At 44.2% G+C, this 16,808-nt stretch overlaps 1 protein-coding gene across 2 annotated transcripts in view; it reads left to right on the top strand.

Annotated features, from left to right (window-relative positions):
• Positions 1-16,808, top strand: part of LOC119034180 (contactin-associated protein-like 4) — a 66,453-nt gene that overhangs the window by 39,043 nt on the left and 10,602 nt on the right. For both annotated transcript variants that reach the window (XM_037124969.1, XM_037124970.1), the window contains exons 6-19: positions 618-793; positions 922-1,068; positions 2,477-2,744; positions 3,174-3,323; positions 3,404-3,575; positions 7,093-7,199; positions 8,603-8,722; positions 8,973-9,173; positions 9,611-9,773; positions 9,919-10,046; positions 10,161-10,331; positions 10,996-11,214; positions 13,109-13,348; positions 14,749-14,949. In XM_037124969.1, the coding sequence (XP_036980864.1) occupies positions 618-793; positions 922-1,068; positions 2,477-2,744; positions 3,174-3,323; positions 3,404-3,575; positions 7,093-7,199; positions 8,603-8,722; positions 8,973-9,173; positions 9,611-9,773; positions 9,919-10,046; positions 10,161-10,331; positions 10,996-11,214; positions 13,109-13,348; positions 14,749-14,949 (2,463 nt within the window). The remainder of the gene's footprint in view (positions 1-617; positions 794-921; positions 1,069-2,476; positions 2,745-3,173; positions 3,324-3,403; positions 3,576-7,092; positions 7,200-8,602; positions 8,723-8,972; positions 9,174-9,610; positions 9,774-9,918; positions 10,047-10,160; positions 10,332-10,995; positions 11,215-13,108; positions 13,349-14,748; positions 14,950-16,808) is intronic.

Raw genomic sequence — 16,808 nt, 5'->3', positions numbered from 1 at the left:
CTCCCCTGTCTCTTTTATTTCCTCTCCCACAAAGACAACGTTGTCTCCTTTCAAACAATATCTAATTCATATTTAATGATCGAGTGCATTTAGGTCTGCCTCCCCCTCGGCAGCTCTGCCAACACTTTGGGGGAGTGCAGAGAGCCAACAGCATTTCCTTTGTCATTTATTTATGCCGTTCGATCTCTTCTCTGTATTACCTTTAGTGTTTGGTTTTATCACCTGCCTTTTCTCGGTCTTTCATAGCTGTAGATGTAGATTTGGTTCTGCCTCTGAGATGTGAGGCCGGTCACGAGTACGAAACTAGCAGGGACATTTTGTTCCCAGAGAGGCAGAGAGAGAGAGAGAAGGAGACAGAGGAGAATATATCAAAGCAGGACTTCTTCCCTGAATAAAATATGAGGAAAAATCTTAAGAATTAACAAAAGAGACAAGCTGACAGCCAGAAGAACGAACATTCAGCAAGCTCAAATATTTGATATCAGTATCAGTTTTCAGGCGTCTGCTCTCATTTATTGTACTCTACTTTGTTTTAAAGATTCAATATCTTAACTTTCTCTGGCAGATCGTTCGCATTATTGTCTTTTACCTCATCTAGCTGCGTCTTCCTCCTCCAGGCAGGAGCTCCTCTCCAGATGCCCAGCATCTGGTGTCTCTGGGCAGCCTGTTAGACGACCAGCACTGGCATGACGTCACGGTGGAGCATCACAGCACCCACCTCAACCTCACCGTGGACAAAAACACACTGTGGGTGCAGATTCCACCAAGATTCACCCACTGGGACCACGACCAGGTGTGTTTGTGTCGGTGTGGGCTGCACACAGACATCATAAAAGCCCACATGGAGTCACAGTTGCTCAAATTTGACAAAATAAAATGTGGTTTTATGTGCGTGTTATGCTGAAGTTTGTCTCCGTGCAGATGAGTGTGGGAGCAGATCGGGTCCTCGGCTCTTGGAGGTCAGTCGGGTCGCACAGAAACTTTAAAGGCTGTTTGGAAAACCTTGTTTATAATGGAGTGAATCTGGTGGACCTCGCGAAACAGAAAGACCAGCGGGTCACTGTGAAGGTAAACCGGCTCACAGAGCGCAGATGAAATGTGTGTCTGTGTGTGGATTTCTATTTACCACTGTGGATCCACAATCTGATCAGATATGAGATACATGACAACACAATGTGAACTGGGACATTTAGCACCTCACAAACCAAGACAATTAACAGTGGTGGAATAGTAGTAATACCTCCAAACACTAGCATCCTAATATAGTTAATGTACTAAAAGTAGAAGTTGGGCCCAGGTGGAAGAGTGTGTCCCCAAATTGTTCTTGAACTGGTCTGGCAGCATGGCATCGTTTGTACATGGTGCCAGGCTGGTAGTTAGGTAGAATCATCCAGTTAGCAGTTAAACCACGGCCCTTAACCACATTGCAAATTACCGCTTATTAAGTTGCTGGTTACCGTAGCAACATAACTTTGCTGCATCAAAAGCTGATAATGTACCTGAGCCGACCGTGTGTTCGGCTGACCGCAAACAAACTGATGATGTCGGTGCAGAAACACGGTAAGACACCTCGAGGTGTCCTTGAACTATTGTCGCTTACACTGCAGATTTATACTCTCAGTTATGTTTCAATCACTGTTATCTGCAAACTGTTGACCACGTTATGATCAATGTCATGATGATAAAAGTGTTAAGGCAAAAGAGTAAGATAAGTTAAGTACACAAACTTTATCTCTGAAAAGTGAAAATGTCATCTTGAAGTGCACTTATCAGCATTTAAAGAAGTACAGTTCCATCCTCTTCAGTGTAAATGAGACGACATGTTGGTGTGTGTGTGTGTGTGTGTGTGAGCGTGTGAGCGTGTGTGTGTGTGTGTGTGTGTGTGTGTTTGCGTGCCACTGAATCTCTACGGCATTCTCCTCTTCAGTCTGAGTTACTGTATATCGCTTTAACTCCCCCGCAAAGAGCTTTTAGATTTGATCAGGTGTCTGTGTGCTGCATACTCCACTGAAAATAGAAACCCAGTAGGGAACCTGGGATGTAACATATCACTGTTGTTGCTCTGGCAGTGGACTTACTGTAATTACCACTTCTCAGAACAACGAGCCTGCCCGCAGAGACGTCCGACTGCTCCCCGTCCCTTAATCACAGTTTTATTTCCCGCTTTCTTCCCTATTTTTCTGTCTCTCAGCCCTCCTGCTCCCCCTGAACTTCCTCTCTGACCTTAGAAAGCTGTTGGGTGACATTGCCTGCCTTTAGTTTGCTCTGCCTCGTGCTTATTCTAAGCCGGGCTATTATCATTATGGTAATAAGCTCACGCTCTTTAAGGAGACTTGCTGATGAGATCTGTGTGCATCACGGCGCTGCCACACAGCCTCGGAAATGAATTCATATCCATTCATTATCGTGTTTTTCCTTTCTTTTACTGGTTATCATCCCTCTCTCTCCGTATCTCTTCCCTCCCCACCTATCTCAGGGTAACGTGACCTTTTCCTGCTCTGAGCCTGTTTTTGTCGCCATGACCTTCACCAGCCCCGAGAGCTTCCTCTGCCTGCCAGGGGTGACAGAGCCGTCATCAACGGGCGCGTCGGTGGGGCTTCAGTTTCGGACGTGGAACAAAGCGGGGCTGCTTCTGACCTTCGATCTCCCAAAGCATGGGGGGACGGTGTGGCTGTACCTGAGCAGAGCCAGGCTCCATTTACAGATCCACAAGTCTGGCAGGGCGCCGCTGGAGCTCAGCGTAGGTCAGTCTGACCCTGAACCTCAGAGTTAGATATAGAATATGAAATACTTCCACAATTAAATGTCTTAAAACTACAAGACCTTTTGTTATATATTTTAAAAAGTTGTTCACCTCTGTATTCCAAAAGATGACTCAAGGTAACGATGGGTTTCATTCGGTCCCCTGTTGCTCTAAATTCTGGTAGTCAGGCGAACCAGACAAAATGTAACTTTAATAAAACTTTACCTTGTTTAATATTTCTGCCTGAGTCAGAAGAGTGTTTGAGCTGAAATACTGAATCACAATCAGTTTCAACAGTCAGAGCGACCTCTGGCCTCCCTGCGACACAAGGCAATCACAGAGAATCGATAAATGAATGACTGAAATTCTAATCATAACATTCATGAAATTCAGATGAAGACAGTCGATATTTGTGGATCTTTGTCCTCAGGTTCTGCTCTGAATGACGGTCAGTGGCACTCTGTGGAGCTGATGTCCAGACGAGGACATCTGACCGTCACCGTGGACAGAGACGAAGGAGCCTCCGCACACGCCAGTCCCTCATTTCCTGTCACCACAGGAAGTCAGCTCTTCTTTGGAGGTCAAACAGATGAACACATGCATAAACAGGCTTTTGTTCTTGGACTTGGCCGACTCACGTCGTTTCCTCTCCTGCTGCAGGTTGTCCTCCTGACGACAGCAGCCCGGAGTGTATGAACCCCTTCAGGGCTTTCCAGGGCTGCATGCGTCTGCTGGCTGTGGACGACCAGCCGGTGGACTTAATCATGGTGCAGCAGAGGATGATGGGAAACTACAGCCACCTGCAGATTGACATGTGTGGCATCATTGACAGGTACATTTGCTTTTTAGCTTTATGTAGGAAATGTTTCTACGTAACACTGAATATTCTGTGTTAGCAGACATCGTCAAGATTTATTTTCTTGCCACTCTTCCTTTGTAAACCCAGTTAATCTCCCTCTGAAGACTCCGTGGCTGGTTTCCTGTGAAATGGGGTTACATAAGGATTATTAGACAGCAGTGGATTGGATACAGAGGGATTTATTTGGCTCAGCGTTTCCCAAAATGTTTCCCCGCTAAGAAAACCGTCCAGTTATTGTTTTGTCCGTCTGGCATCATATGAGGAGCGGCGTCTTTTTCTTTTTTTTTCTCTCTCTGAGCTGAAATGTGGTTTTGGCTTTTCGTTGATTCCTCAGAAAGTGATTTATTTGCGAGAGGCAGCGGTAGCGCACTTTATGGACTATTACAGAGAGAATAAACTATCCTGGACACACACACACACACACACATTTAGAGTGGATTGGCTCTGTGCCTCACTGTGTGATCGAGTTTGGAAAAATCCTGAGATATTTTGTTCCAAGTCAGTGGACAGGGAGTATTGGCAGGTTTGGAAATAAATTTCTTATTTGCCCGCTTCGCTTTCTGCCTCTGCCTTCTCAATTGTTGTTGCCAGACGATCATCGTCACTATTATCATCTTGCTAACACTTACAGGTTGTTTTTTTTTTTTTCTTTCTTTCATCTGGACTCCAGTGCTCTTTTCAAAACTATTTCCAAATGGTAAATAAAACTTTACTCTCCGGTGAGTAAAGCAGGATTTAAAGTGTACATCCTGAAGTGCTGAGATTTAGTTTAAGCTGCTGGTGCATTATAACAGCCTACCTGCCATAATGTCATAAATAATATGGAATTGTACATTTCTGCAACCCATGGGTAAACAAGATGTGTATGTTTAATACATAACATAAACTTTTTTGTACATTATGTATCATATAACCTTCAAATGACATGTATATGGGTTGAGCTTTATGTTGCCTCGCGTGTCTTCTCATCCCCAGAGTCACAGTCCAGGTCAGAGCCGCCGTAAATCACCTCCATACCGTATCCTTGTCTTTGAATGAGTCCACAAGAGTCCAGTATAGTGAGCTGCTGTAACGGGGGGTTATGCTGTCCCCTGTAGTTTTGGAGCTCCTTTAAAAATCTGGTGATTGGGTTCATTATAATTCTGTTCTTAAAGGTTTCTGTGCATCTATTTTGGATTAACTTGTGCATTTTTTTAAAAAAGCAGGTGGATGACAGTTGCTTGGCGGGCAATATTATATTTTATAGGATATAAAAGTCGTATATGTCTGGAACATAAGATCTATCAGACCTACATAGATGCTGTTCATTAAAAAAATCCACAGACAAAATCAATAATCTCCATGTCATTAAACAGTGGAGTGACCACGGCCTCTAAGATTTCTCGTTGCTCTTTCTGCATTGAACTAAATGTCAGGTCGGGCTCCACGTCTCCTCTGAGCGTTGTGTTGTGCGTGACCACTAACACGGAACATGACATCAGACCTTTTTTTTTTTTTTTTTTTTTTTCCAAAATCATTACAGCCCGCTGCTGTGCAACGTACATATTATCCCTCTGTGCAGCTTTTTGTTTCAAGAAAATGTCAACTTGAAAAATTGATTTGCACTTCTCCAGCCCCCTCACCTCCAACCCTCGTCGTCATTCCCAGAAATAAACGCTGCTCGACTGCTCGTGCGCACAGCGAATCCATCAGCGCACTCGGAAAGAAAGAGACACATGTTTCTGCAAGACATGCATATTTGCAGATAAGCGTGGCAACAATAGGCTGCCAGAGTTTATAATGCGTATATTTTAAAAGCACAAAGTAGTGGAGTCTTTACAAAGTGCTGCACCTGCCTCCATCCCAGCTTACTTCCAGATAACAAGCAAAGCAAAGAAATTGGTGCTAAAAAGCGAGCAGTACCATGTGACAAGCCTGCTGAGTAAGGCTTTTTCTAACACGGACTAAAAGATTAAAAATACATGCTGCCTCTCCCTCTCCCTTTCTCTTTTCCGTCTCCCTGCAGTCACAATTCGCTGACCTCATTTCCCCCTTCGAATATGTTTACCCAGTCGTCGGCGAGCTCCATTCATCCCCACCGTCATCCCATTTGTCCCCCCCCACTTCCCCTCCTTCGGTCCATCTCTCAACTTTAATTCCTCTCCCTCTTTCTCGCTTTCTGCAGCAACTCCATCATTTTGTCTCTCTCTTTGTCCCTCTTCCCTCCTCCTCCCTTGCTTGTTTTGTTCACCACCACCTCCTGTTTCAGTCCTGACGGTGAGTTAACAGCTGCAGAGTTTGCTCAAATGTGTTGGATGCCACGGAACCGTGAGGAAAACCCACATGAAGATTTTTTTTTTGCGGACAGAATCGTAACTCCGGGATTATTTTTTTCCAATCAGAAACAAAACAGCGGAGTTCCTACAAACACGCTGCTGATCGACGGGAAAACAAATATTCACCTGAGTGTGTGAGCATAGTTTACAGAGCTTTGTTCCAGTCTGTGTTGTGATGAAAGTCTGGAGTCCTCAGCTGTTCACTGGTGCAGGGAAATACACTTCACACCGCTTCACACACATGTAGTTACACATGTTCACACTGAGGGAGTCACTGCTGTGCTCCGGTGCACCGTGACTGCTGTCGTGGAGTGAAGGAAGGAAGGAAAAACAAGAGGGGGAGTATTTTCTCATCTTCTCCTGCTATGCAAACAATGATGTCATTTTTTATCATTTCAATCTGATTCTTCACAAATCGCTTGAACAGATAAAAACAACAATTATCCAGAAGTCGTGGATGTGGTTTAACCAGTACAATTACTTTCATCTACGGTGACAGTAGAAGTGTTTGATGCTTATCATCAAGAAACCTTTCCTTAACGTTAACATAATTATTCTACCTTTTTACATTTAAATCTAAGGCTGTCAGACAAGTAAACTCTGGTCTTACACTATCTATAATATTTCGTGCTCCTTCACAAATGTTTCTGGGAGTTTCTGGGGTGTCTTGATCTCTGATTTACCCTCATTTTAAAAAAGGGGAACGGCCAAATCACTGCACCCTAGTGATGGAAAGATAAATCCCCCAAACTTTTCCTCGACCCGTGCAGGAAGTTCTTTCACCTAAACATAACCTCCCCAATTCTGTCCGTAAAAATCATTAATCTTACAATTGGAATGGGACACGTGGAAGTCATGTGTAAGATCCATTCAATCGGTCTTTCCTTGAATCATATCACCTCATCAAACTTCTCCCAAAACCAATCCCACTCTGAACACCCCATGAAGTTCAGCTCAGAGCTGTAAAGCACCCGATGTCACAAAATGAATCAGAATAATAATGAGCCTTGAACTGGCCATCATCCAGGCGGAGCTCCCTGACCAGCCGGTGTGTGATTTTCTAAAAGTAATTCATGTTTCATGTTCGTACAAACTGCACTGAACTCACCTCTAAAACACGTTGCAAGGTTAAAGCAAGTGTTGGGTCTGATGTTTGCTTTTCTTCCGTCTCTCAGGTGTTCTCTGAGTCACTGTGAACACGGAGGCAGCTGCAGTCAATCATGGAGCACCTTCCACTGTAACTGCTCCACCACCGGCTACAGCGGCGCCACCTGTCACAGCTGTAAGGGCCCGAGGCTTTGTTTGGTTCTTGTCGTTCTGTACGTCACGCACACAGCGCCGGCTCTGTTTGTTCGTGTGCTTCCTCTAGCAACACGACCTGCTGCTTTACAAGCTGAAGTCCCCGCAGATGTAACGGTGGTGGAAGGTCAGGCTGAGATCAAAACTCTTTGTGGCAGTCATACTTGTACGGGGAGTTGAGAGAGAGTCGACGCAAAGGAAGGAGAAGGAGACTGAGAGGAGGAGGAGAAACAAGAGAGGGAGATAAAGAGAAATAAAAACGCTTGTTTGTGGCTCTAATGTGAAAGAGACTTCAGATGTAGTGTTACTGTTTTGTTTTAAAGACCAAGTAAAGTGTTCCCTTTGCAATCATCCACCGAAATGTCATTCAGGATGGATTCCCATCTTCAGAGACTGTTGTCAGCCCAACCGCCAGAGTAAATGTTGGCAATGTCCTTTATATGTTTATATGTTTGTACGTTGGATTTTGATTTGTTGCAACTTTGCAATTCTTCTGGGGGGGTGCCACGAATCTCAGTATAATGAAGAACCATCCGATACAACATCCGCGGCTCAATAAGAACTTATTGTTCGCATACATTTTTGGTTTTGCAGTTACATTTTGTGTGTTTCTCTCTGATTATAAATTAGCTACCAGCTGTGAGCTGTCAGGATAAGTGCACTTTTACTTTTTATTCTACTCGTAGACGAGGCCAAGAGGCACTTTTGGCACTTTTCACATTTGAAAGTGTTTTTATTTTGATAAAATTTGACGTTATACTATGCACCAGAAATGTAAAACGCTTTTTGTTGTTGCTGATGAGCAAAACAAAGAGTGTTTTGGAAAAAGTGAACGGAAGATTGTTTCCACTCTCATGTGTCCATTAAATTCGAAGCTACAACCAGCCGTCGGTAGATTAGTTTAGCATAAAGACTGGAGCGGAGAGATAACCGATGTAAAGGAAACAACATCCACCTAACCGCTAATTAACATATTACAGCTTGTTTTTTTAAATCTGTTCTTTCCCAAAGGGGTTATTTGCCAAACTATTCTGAACCCTGGAGCTTTGACTTATTTTGTGTTTCCGTGAGGTGTTTACTCGTTCTTCTAAATATTTTCCTGCACGGCTGCAGTTTCAGGAAAAGCAACTTTTAAAAGGTTGATAGCAGAATGTTGCATACTGCATTACAGGTTTCCTGTGATAATATTTGATTATTTATTTTGTGTAGTACCTACTTTGTGTGATAATTGTTGGGAGGAAGCTTCAGTTTAAAACCAACTGCAAGAAAAAAAAGGATAATGAAAGCATAAATTACGATGATGATGATGATGATGATGATGATGATGATGATGATGATGATGATGATGATGATGGTGATGAAGGTGTGTCTCCTCTCTCTCCTCAGCGATATACGAGCAGTCCTGTGAGGCGTACAAACACAAAGGCAACACATCGGCGTATTATTATATTGATGTGGACGGCAGCGGACCCATCAGACCTCAGTTAATATACTGCGACATGACAGGTAGCTAACACGCACACACACACACACACACACACACACACACACACACACACACACACACACACACACACACACACAGGCCCACTCCTCTCCACTCTCACTCTTTCATCCCGCTTCTGTTTCTCATGTGTGAAGAATCTCAACGCCGGATTTTCCAACACAATCACATGAAAGATGAAAAATAAAACACAGACGTAAAAATAGATAATCTTCAGTGTTTTGTGTTTTTCTCCATCTCTCTCTCCATCAGAGGACAAAACCTGGATGGTGATCCAGCACAACAACACGGAGCTGACCAGAGTCCAGCCGTCGCCGGGGAGGAATCAGCACTCGGCTCACTTTGAGTACAGTTCAGAGGAGGAGCAGCTGGCGGCCATCATTACCCAGTCGGAGCACTGCGAGCAGGAGCTGACCTACCACTGCAGGAAGTCACGCCTCCTCAACACGCCGGGTGAGGCTTGTTGGTATTCTGTGACACCACGTAGAGATTATTTAAAACAGATGGTTCTACAGTACAAGCAGGAGGAACCGGATGGACGATGATCACAGCGAGGGCCTGCCGCTGCCTGGTCCGTGTTGCTGATCAAGTGGTGTGTGATCTCGTCGTCTGATTTCACACTCGATGTTATGTTGTTCACTCCTAAAGAGGGATTACTGCTCAGCTTTGAAAACAGATGTATAATGTGGTATGCTGTTCTGTAGGAGCTCTCTGAAGTCATGATGATTCAGCTCTTGAGCTAAATTAAAGGAAATGTTTGATCCAGAGTTTGGGGATCTGGATCTGGTTTAGTTTCCTTTATCGTATTTTGTCCGACAGAAAAACTCCCAATGTAAGTCAAATCAAATGTTCAGAGGAGTGAGAGGAATGGGTGTATCTGTGTGCTGCAGACGGCCCTCCTCTCAGCTGGTGGGTTGGAGGTCCAGGTGGAGGACAGGTGCAGACGTATTGGGCCGGAGCTCCACCAGGAAGCCAGCGGTGCGCCTGCGGCCTGCAGGAGAGCTGTGTCGACCCCAAACACCACTGCAACTGTGACGCAGACCGGACTGAATGGTACCGTGCGTTTTCTCCAGAGTCAAACTGCGTCTTACTTCCTGTTTTTTTGTCTTTTACTGCAGCTGATGAAAATGACAATTAAACTACTCAGTCTTATTTTGCTTTTTTTTTTTTCCTGCGTCATCCTTTCACTTCCTTCCAGGGCCAACGACTCGGGGCTGCTGACCCATAAAGAGACCCTCCCTGTCAGGTCTCTGGTGCTGGGCGATGTCCACAGACCCGGTTCAGAAAGCGCGTACAAAGTGGGGCATCTGCGTTGCCATGGAGACAGTAAGTCAGTTAATGTCACGCTGCACGTGTCAGTACAAGACAGATAAATTGTAAAGAACTGTAAAGTTGTACAAGCTGAATTTTAAACTAAAAAAACTTTCACTGTATTTGCAGAAAATGTCTGGAACGCTGCGTTTTTTGACAAGGAGACGTCTTACCTCCACTTTCCCACATTCCACGGAGAGCTGAGCGCCGACATCTCCTTCCTGTTTAAAACCACCTCGTCCTCTGGGGTCTTCCTGGAAAACCTGGGCATCAAAGACTTCATTCGGATCGAACTCAGCTGTGAGTCAAAGCGCTCAGGTTAGATGTCTAATCTCGACTTCAGTAGGATGTGAAGCGCTGCCTAAGGATCATCCTCGGAGTTAAAGTTTCTTCTGGATTGAACTCAGCTGGAGGTGACGCTTCTCTCTCCGCTTCCACCTCAGACCTCCTCAAGCTTTAAAAAAACTTCTCCCGCATCACTTCCATTTGGTTTTCCTTTTGTGGGAAATCATTGCACTGGTATTGCACTGCATTTGGCCAAGTAGTGCTTTGTAAATATATCTGAAATTGAACCTAAACCAACAAAAACTTGCAAAAGAAATGTGCTAACATGTATTCTGGCGACTGGGTTGAAATCACTTCACATTCATCCCTAACACAGATGGTGAAACTGTTTCAGGGAGTGATGGCTCAGTAAAGTGTAACAAGAGGAATGAAACAAGTGACAACAGAAGGTGTGAGAGGATAAAAGGTACTTTATACTCTGGAAATCAATGAGTAAACCACCCAGGTTCAGTGTTTTTGCAACAAGGCGTGTGTTTACCGCAGTGTTTTGTTGTGTGTGTTTGTTGAAAACACCTGGCAAATAAGTGAGGAACAGACTGTAGGGAGATACAGATAACAAGATGAATAGATTTATTGATTGCGTACAGTTAACCTTCATTTCCTTCCTCCCCTCACACAGCTTCCACTGAGGTCCTCTTCTCCTTCGACGTGGGTAACGGTCCGCTGGAGGTTCGTGTCGAGGCCGGCTCCCCGCTGAACGACGACAGGTGGCATCGCATCCGAGCCGAGCGGAACGTTAAAGAAGCCTCGCTTCGCCTGGATGAGCTCCCCGCTGCCACGCAGGAGGCTCCAGCTGACGGGCACATCCACCTGCAGCTTAACAGCCAGTTATTTATAGGTGTGTGTGTGTGTGTGTGTGTGTGTGTGTGTGTGGCTGTGACGTGTGACAAAACAGTCCAGACTCCCCTAAAAACATCATGGTATTTTGTGCATTGCTGAGTTAGAGGAACATTTGTAAACGTCAAAAAACAATGCCTGCAGCAAATTCTTAATAATTTGTACTCTCTTGTAATTTCAGCATATGTAATAGACGATATTAAGTTAAAAATATGATGTCAGGTTGTGTCGGTTTGTTGCAGAACAGTGGAACATCTGCACAGATGATCTTACCGTACATCTTTTATTTACGATTAATTTCCGTTCTGCATCGCTTAAATATTTCACGCTGCGCTGTTGTAACGCAGCTTTTGGCTCTTTTATCTCAGAAATAAGACATTCAATCAGCACAGTTTTGTTCATTTCAGCTTTCTTTTTCTTTCTCGCTCTCTAAACTTGAACAACAACTACAAACTAATATCTGTATCGGCGTTGTGTTGTGTAGAGATGACGGCATGTTTCACAGGTTGCATTTACACCTTCCTCAGGCAGATTCAATCATATCATCATCATCAACAAGCATTGCACCTTATTTTAACATGTATTTTTCCTTTTTTCTTCATCAAATGTTAATACCAGCTGTCAGTGGGGTGTCGGTGTTAGCTGATTTTTCTCTTTATAGACTTCTTGAATTGTTGCACTACTCTGTGTCTTTGCCTTCGTCTTACCATCCTTCTTTTTCTCCACCGGTTTGACCAACAAAAACAATTTCATCGACCCCTCGTGGTCGAGGCTGGTGGTTTAACATCTTTGTGTCCCTCTGAAAAATATCAGATAGCGACAGAAACTAAACCCTTCAGCAAAACTCATCACCCATCCCAGCTCATCCTGCACAGTGCTGTCTCCGGTTATTGATCCATGTTGAAAGTGACAATAAATCCACCTTTAACAATCCTTGTTCCTAAACCCCAACAATGTGTGGTGCACAGCCGGACTTTGTGGAGGTAATTCCTTTATAAACACTCAATAGACTGACAGAAAATCCTCACAAATTGATAGAAAACACCTTCAGCTGATGCAGTGAAAAGTTGTGTGCTTAGTTTAAGTTCCTTCCAGTAACCTTGGTGCAGTTTTTGGACCCAGTCCATTAGTTCAGGAAGTCCTTTCCTGACAGCTCCAGACGAAACTCTGGACCTCCATATGAACCTCATCATCTCCGCAGTCTTGGAAAGCTGTTTATCTCATCATGAGAGTCTCGAGGTTGCCAGTTTGGCTCTCTGAGACAATTATAATGTTGCAGAGCCTGAACTCTGGGGCCAGCTGAAGGTCGTAATTCGAGGAAGTGAGAAAACAATAACTTTCTGAGTTAAGATTCTGCCCGAGAAAAAGGGAGAAAATGTTTTCCTGTAACAGTCAGCGAGTGCAGCAGGACGAGCAGACTGTCACTTAGACTGACAGTTCGCCAAATTTCCATAACTCGACGATCAGCAGGTGCTCGGCTGACAAACAGAAAAGCCAACTGCATGAATATTTCACCTGCCAGTTTGTGTTTCAGTGTGTTTCATCACCTCGTCATTTTAAAACACCGGTATGAGGACGGCGACGGCAAATTCTCTGGAGGTGAAGAGTGTTTTCAGCGATTAGAATTATGATCAGGTATCAGTCAGCGTCACGTCCACATCTGATGACAGAGATGATGTGATTTGCTTTTCATTCATCTCTGCATGTTGTGAAAAGACTGTGAATGAAAGGTCTGCATTTGTTTTTGTTCAAGGTGTCAAATTTAAAACTATGCTTTCAAAAAGTTGTCTGCGTTAATGACAAAAAAATGATAGGTATTGCATGTGTAGTCTAGACAGAGATATAAGACAAGACGTCTTCCCGCCTGCTGAAGTTGATCCTCTGTGTGTGTTCAGGAGGCACGGCGTCCAGGCAGAAGGGCTTTCGAGGTTGCATTCGCTCTCTGCAGCTGAACGGCGTCACCCTGGACCTGGAGGAGAGGGCGAAGATCACCCCGGGGGTTCAGGCCGGATGTCCGGGTCACTGCAGCAGCTACGGCTCACTCTGCCAGAACCAGGGTCGATGCGTGGAGAGACCCAACAGCTTTTCCTGCAACTGCGGCCCGTCTGCTTACACTGGAGCCTTCTGCGACAGAGGTACTGGTGCACAGCAGAATAAGCTTACTGCTAACTTCTAATGACAGGCAAGACAACGGAAGAAAAGCCAACCTGAGTCTTGTGATATTGGTCGATTCGAAGTCATTCTGATAGGACAGTCTAATGAAAAGACTGCGCTTACATTTCAGCACCTAGATCCCAAAAACCCTGCGCAGAGTTTCAACACTGAGCTGGTGTGATTTTGGAAGCCTAACGTGTGTGGTGCCATATTGAAGATGCTAATGTTTTAAACCCTTAATACCCAAAATATGAGAAGCTATTTTCAGCTGAAGTAAACGGCACGAGTTTGCGATTAGTATTATCGAGGTTTAGGAGGTTAAGCTGGTGCAGTGCCATGCAAAAATAATTTACAGAGGGAGTATCAGAGTTAAACCATCAGTCTGCAGTCAAACACACAACTGAACCACGAGGACAGTTGCTGTCCTACAACATGGCCGCCTGAAGATGTGTTCGAGTGCAGCACCTGAAAGTGGTCTTTGAATAAAACACACACACACTTAGTTCCCAAACACTAACACACTAAAGCCTTGGAGCTACACACGTACAGAAGCCTTAAAGTTGTTATCACAAAAAACAGAGCTGCTAATGATCCTGATCATGCGGGAAATGTGATTCATATCTTAAAGACATTTATAGTCTGTTGTCGGCTGATAATTTCTCTTGTTTTGACCTTTTTCTTCTATATCTGCAGTCGCCTGAATGTCTCCAGATGTTTCTTCTTTGTGTTGTTACAGTCTGAACAATCACTGAAAATGTTTTGGTAAACACAGAGGTTAATATCCTACAGTTAAGTTTTTCTCAAACTGTATAATGTAATCGTCGCGATCTCATAAAGTTGTTTTAAGAGCACACACATAGACTTACTCACGCCTCTTTGTCACAGGAACATCGGATCGTCACATCGGCACAGTAACACAGCATCACATGTATTTTTATAATTAACAACCCAACCTGTGTCGCCTGCTGGAGCTCCAGAGCTTTATCTGTGACGGAAAAACACAACTCCGACACACAACAGTGATATAATTAGCAGCCATATTTTTTTTTATTGTTCTTTTCAGCTGTCAGCCGCTTCTTCTCCTGCTCACTAATTAGACGTTGTCGCTGCAGCTGAGGCGCTGTTACAGTCCAGTCCCCTACAGGATTAGTTGCTACTTAGATGCAGTGTGGAGACATAGAATATGCTTTTACTAATATATATTCACATTTGAATGCAAATCATCCTGTCGTGTGAGTTGTTAAGTGGGTGTACGTGCGAGGATGAAAAAAGTTTTTTTTTTTTTTTTATAACAAGCAGAAGTTGTAAGGCGAGAAACTTTCCCGTCAGTCCTTTAGCAGCCAAATTTAAAATCCATTCATCACGTCTCCCCTCGCTGTAGAGGTTTCAGCCAGCTTCAAGCCGGGAACATCCATCAGCTACACCTTCAAAGAGCCGAACAGGAGCAGCAGCGCCCTGCCTGACACGACCCTGAGAGCAGAGAACATCTCCCTGAGCTTCAGGACCAGCCAGAGTCCGGCTCTGCTCCTCTACGTGGGCTCGTACCGCAGGGAGTACCTGGCTGTGCTGCTCAACAAGCACGGTGAGCATCGGGTCCTGTGTGTGTGTGTGTGTGTGTGTGTGTGTGTGGCACAATGGCACAATGTGGTCCTTTTTCTCTATGATGGCCACAAATGTGCACGATACCATCATGAAACTTGAAAGGTGTGAGCTGAGATCAAAGATGTGAGCCATATTCGAAGATGGGTGTCATCAGAGTAAGGGTGCTTGAAGACAGCGAGGCAGGAAGTAGAAAAGGGCTCGCTACGTTTCCCCAGGTCACAGTTCCAATCATCCCCGTCCACTCTCATGTTGCTGGTGTTGTTTCCACCCCGCTGTCTGTCTCTGAACAGACTGTGTCAGAGGAAAATCATTACAACTGTGCAGGATGATGTCCAGAAGCTCAAAATGAAGGTTGAGTTTGAAGAACGGTGTGGTTGCATTTAATAATCTAACAATCAAATGTGACTTTTGGTTACTGATTCTACTCCACAGCTTTTATAACCCTGTTGTTGCTGCTGTCAGCTTCACTGTATTTCCCTGTTACTGTATAGAATCCATAATGTGCATGGTGCTGTCACATTCAGGCTTTTGTCTCCCACAATTCATTGTGTTAGAGGGTCCATAGATCCACGTTTTAATCAGAGCCTCGCTAAAACAGCTTCAATAAAAACTGAACATTACGACCTCCATGAAGTGAAGATTTATGGCAGGACTGTTTCATTAGAGCGCACTCGTTTTAGCTCACTGTGCCTAATAAAGTCAGAGTGAGTGTATAGATATAATTACTAATTAAATGAAACAAGCTAACAGCTTTTTATTCAGCACCTTATTAAAATAATAGGTTTAAATGCATTTTCAGAGCAGGTAGAGAGATTTTTTACTGCATGTTTTTATGACGCTGCAGCGATCAGACACCTCTTGATCAACAACGTCCTCGGTGGTGAAAGCAAACCTCCTCTTATCCTTCACCTCTTCTTCTCCTTGACTCTTCGAGCCCTTCTTATCATTCCTTTCATCCGGTCCTCCTCTCCTCCGCTGTTATACACTTCACTGTTTAAACAGCTTCTAATGGGCTCAGTCAGAAGAAGAGCAAGCAGGGTCATTTTTGGATTGAAAAAAAAGGGACGACCAAGGCTGCAGCGGGATTCCACCTACATTAGTAAAGTAAATAGACTGTGAATAGGCCGCTGTAATAACCCAGACTGCAGGGTTAACCAGGATGATGATGAGGAGGAGGATGATGAGGTGGTCGGCAGGATGCTGCATTAACACAGAAGCACAAGTTCATCAGACACTCAGGAGCAGATTTGTTTTGGGGGGATAAAACTCTGCGAGCATCTCGATGCTCTGCTGTGTCATCAGCAGTGAGAGACGCTGCAACCTTCACATTTTAGGCAAACAAACTGAGGACTTTGGACTGATTTGGCAATTTCTTTCATGTTTTTAAAGCCTTCTTTATTTTTTTTTTAGCATCATGAAAAGCACAGAAGATATAAAATGCCCCTTCAACTCATTTTGACATAACGTTCAAATCACCGAAGAGGATTAAAGAGCCGTGAACCGGAGCTGCTATAAACACATTCTCCTCTGCTTAAGACTCACTCATTTCCTCATTAAACTAAAAAGGCTTCAGCAGGAAAACAGCGACGAGTGAAGTTCTGACGTGTGAAAAGTTCAGCCATCACCAGCTTCTCACCGGCCCACGAGCTCGTTGAGACAATCGGCTGTCTTGTGACCTCTTCATGGTGGTCGTTACCGGGTGAGGATGCTGGAAGATGCTGACTCGCTCCTCTAGTAAGTGTAGGTGGTGGAGAAAAAAAAAGGCAAGCTTTAAATGTTAAAGAATAATTAGCCGGTTGGAAAAATATGATTAATGTATGATGTAAAAGTTTAATCTCT

This window comes from Acanthopagrus latus, chromosome 15, assembly GCF_904848185.1.
Source record: "Acanthopagrus latus isolate v.2019 chromosome 15, fAcaLat1.1, whole genome shotgun sequence".
Taxonomy (NCBI): Eukaryota; Metazoa; Chordata; class Actinopteri; order Spariformes; family Sparidae; genus Acanthopagrus; species Acanthopagrus latus.
The sequence above is the reverse complement of the archived record's forward strand: the minus strand, read 5'-3'. Positions and strand labels throughout refer to the sequence as shown.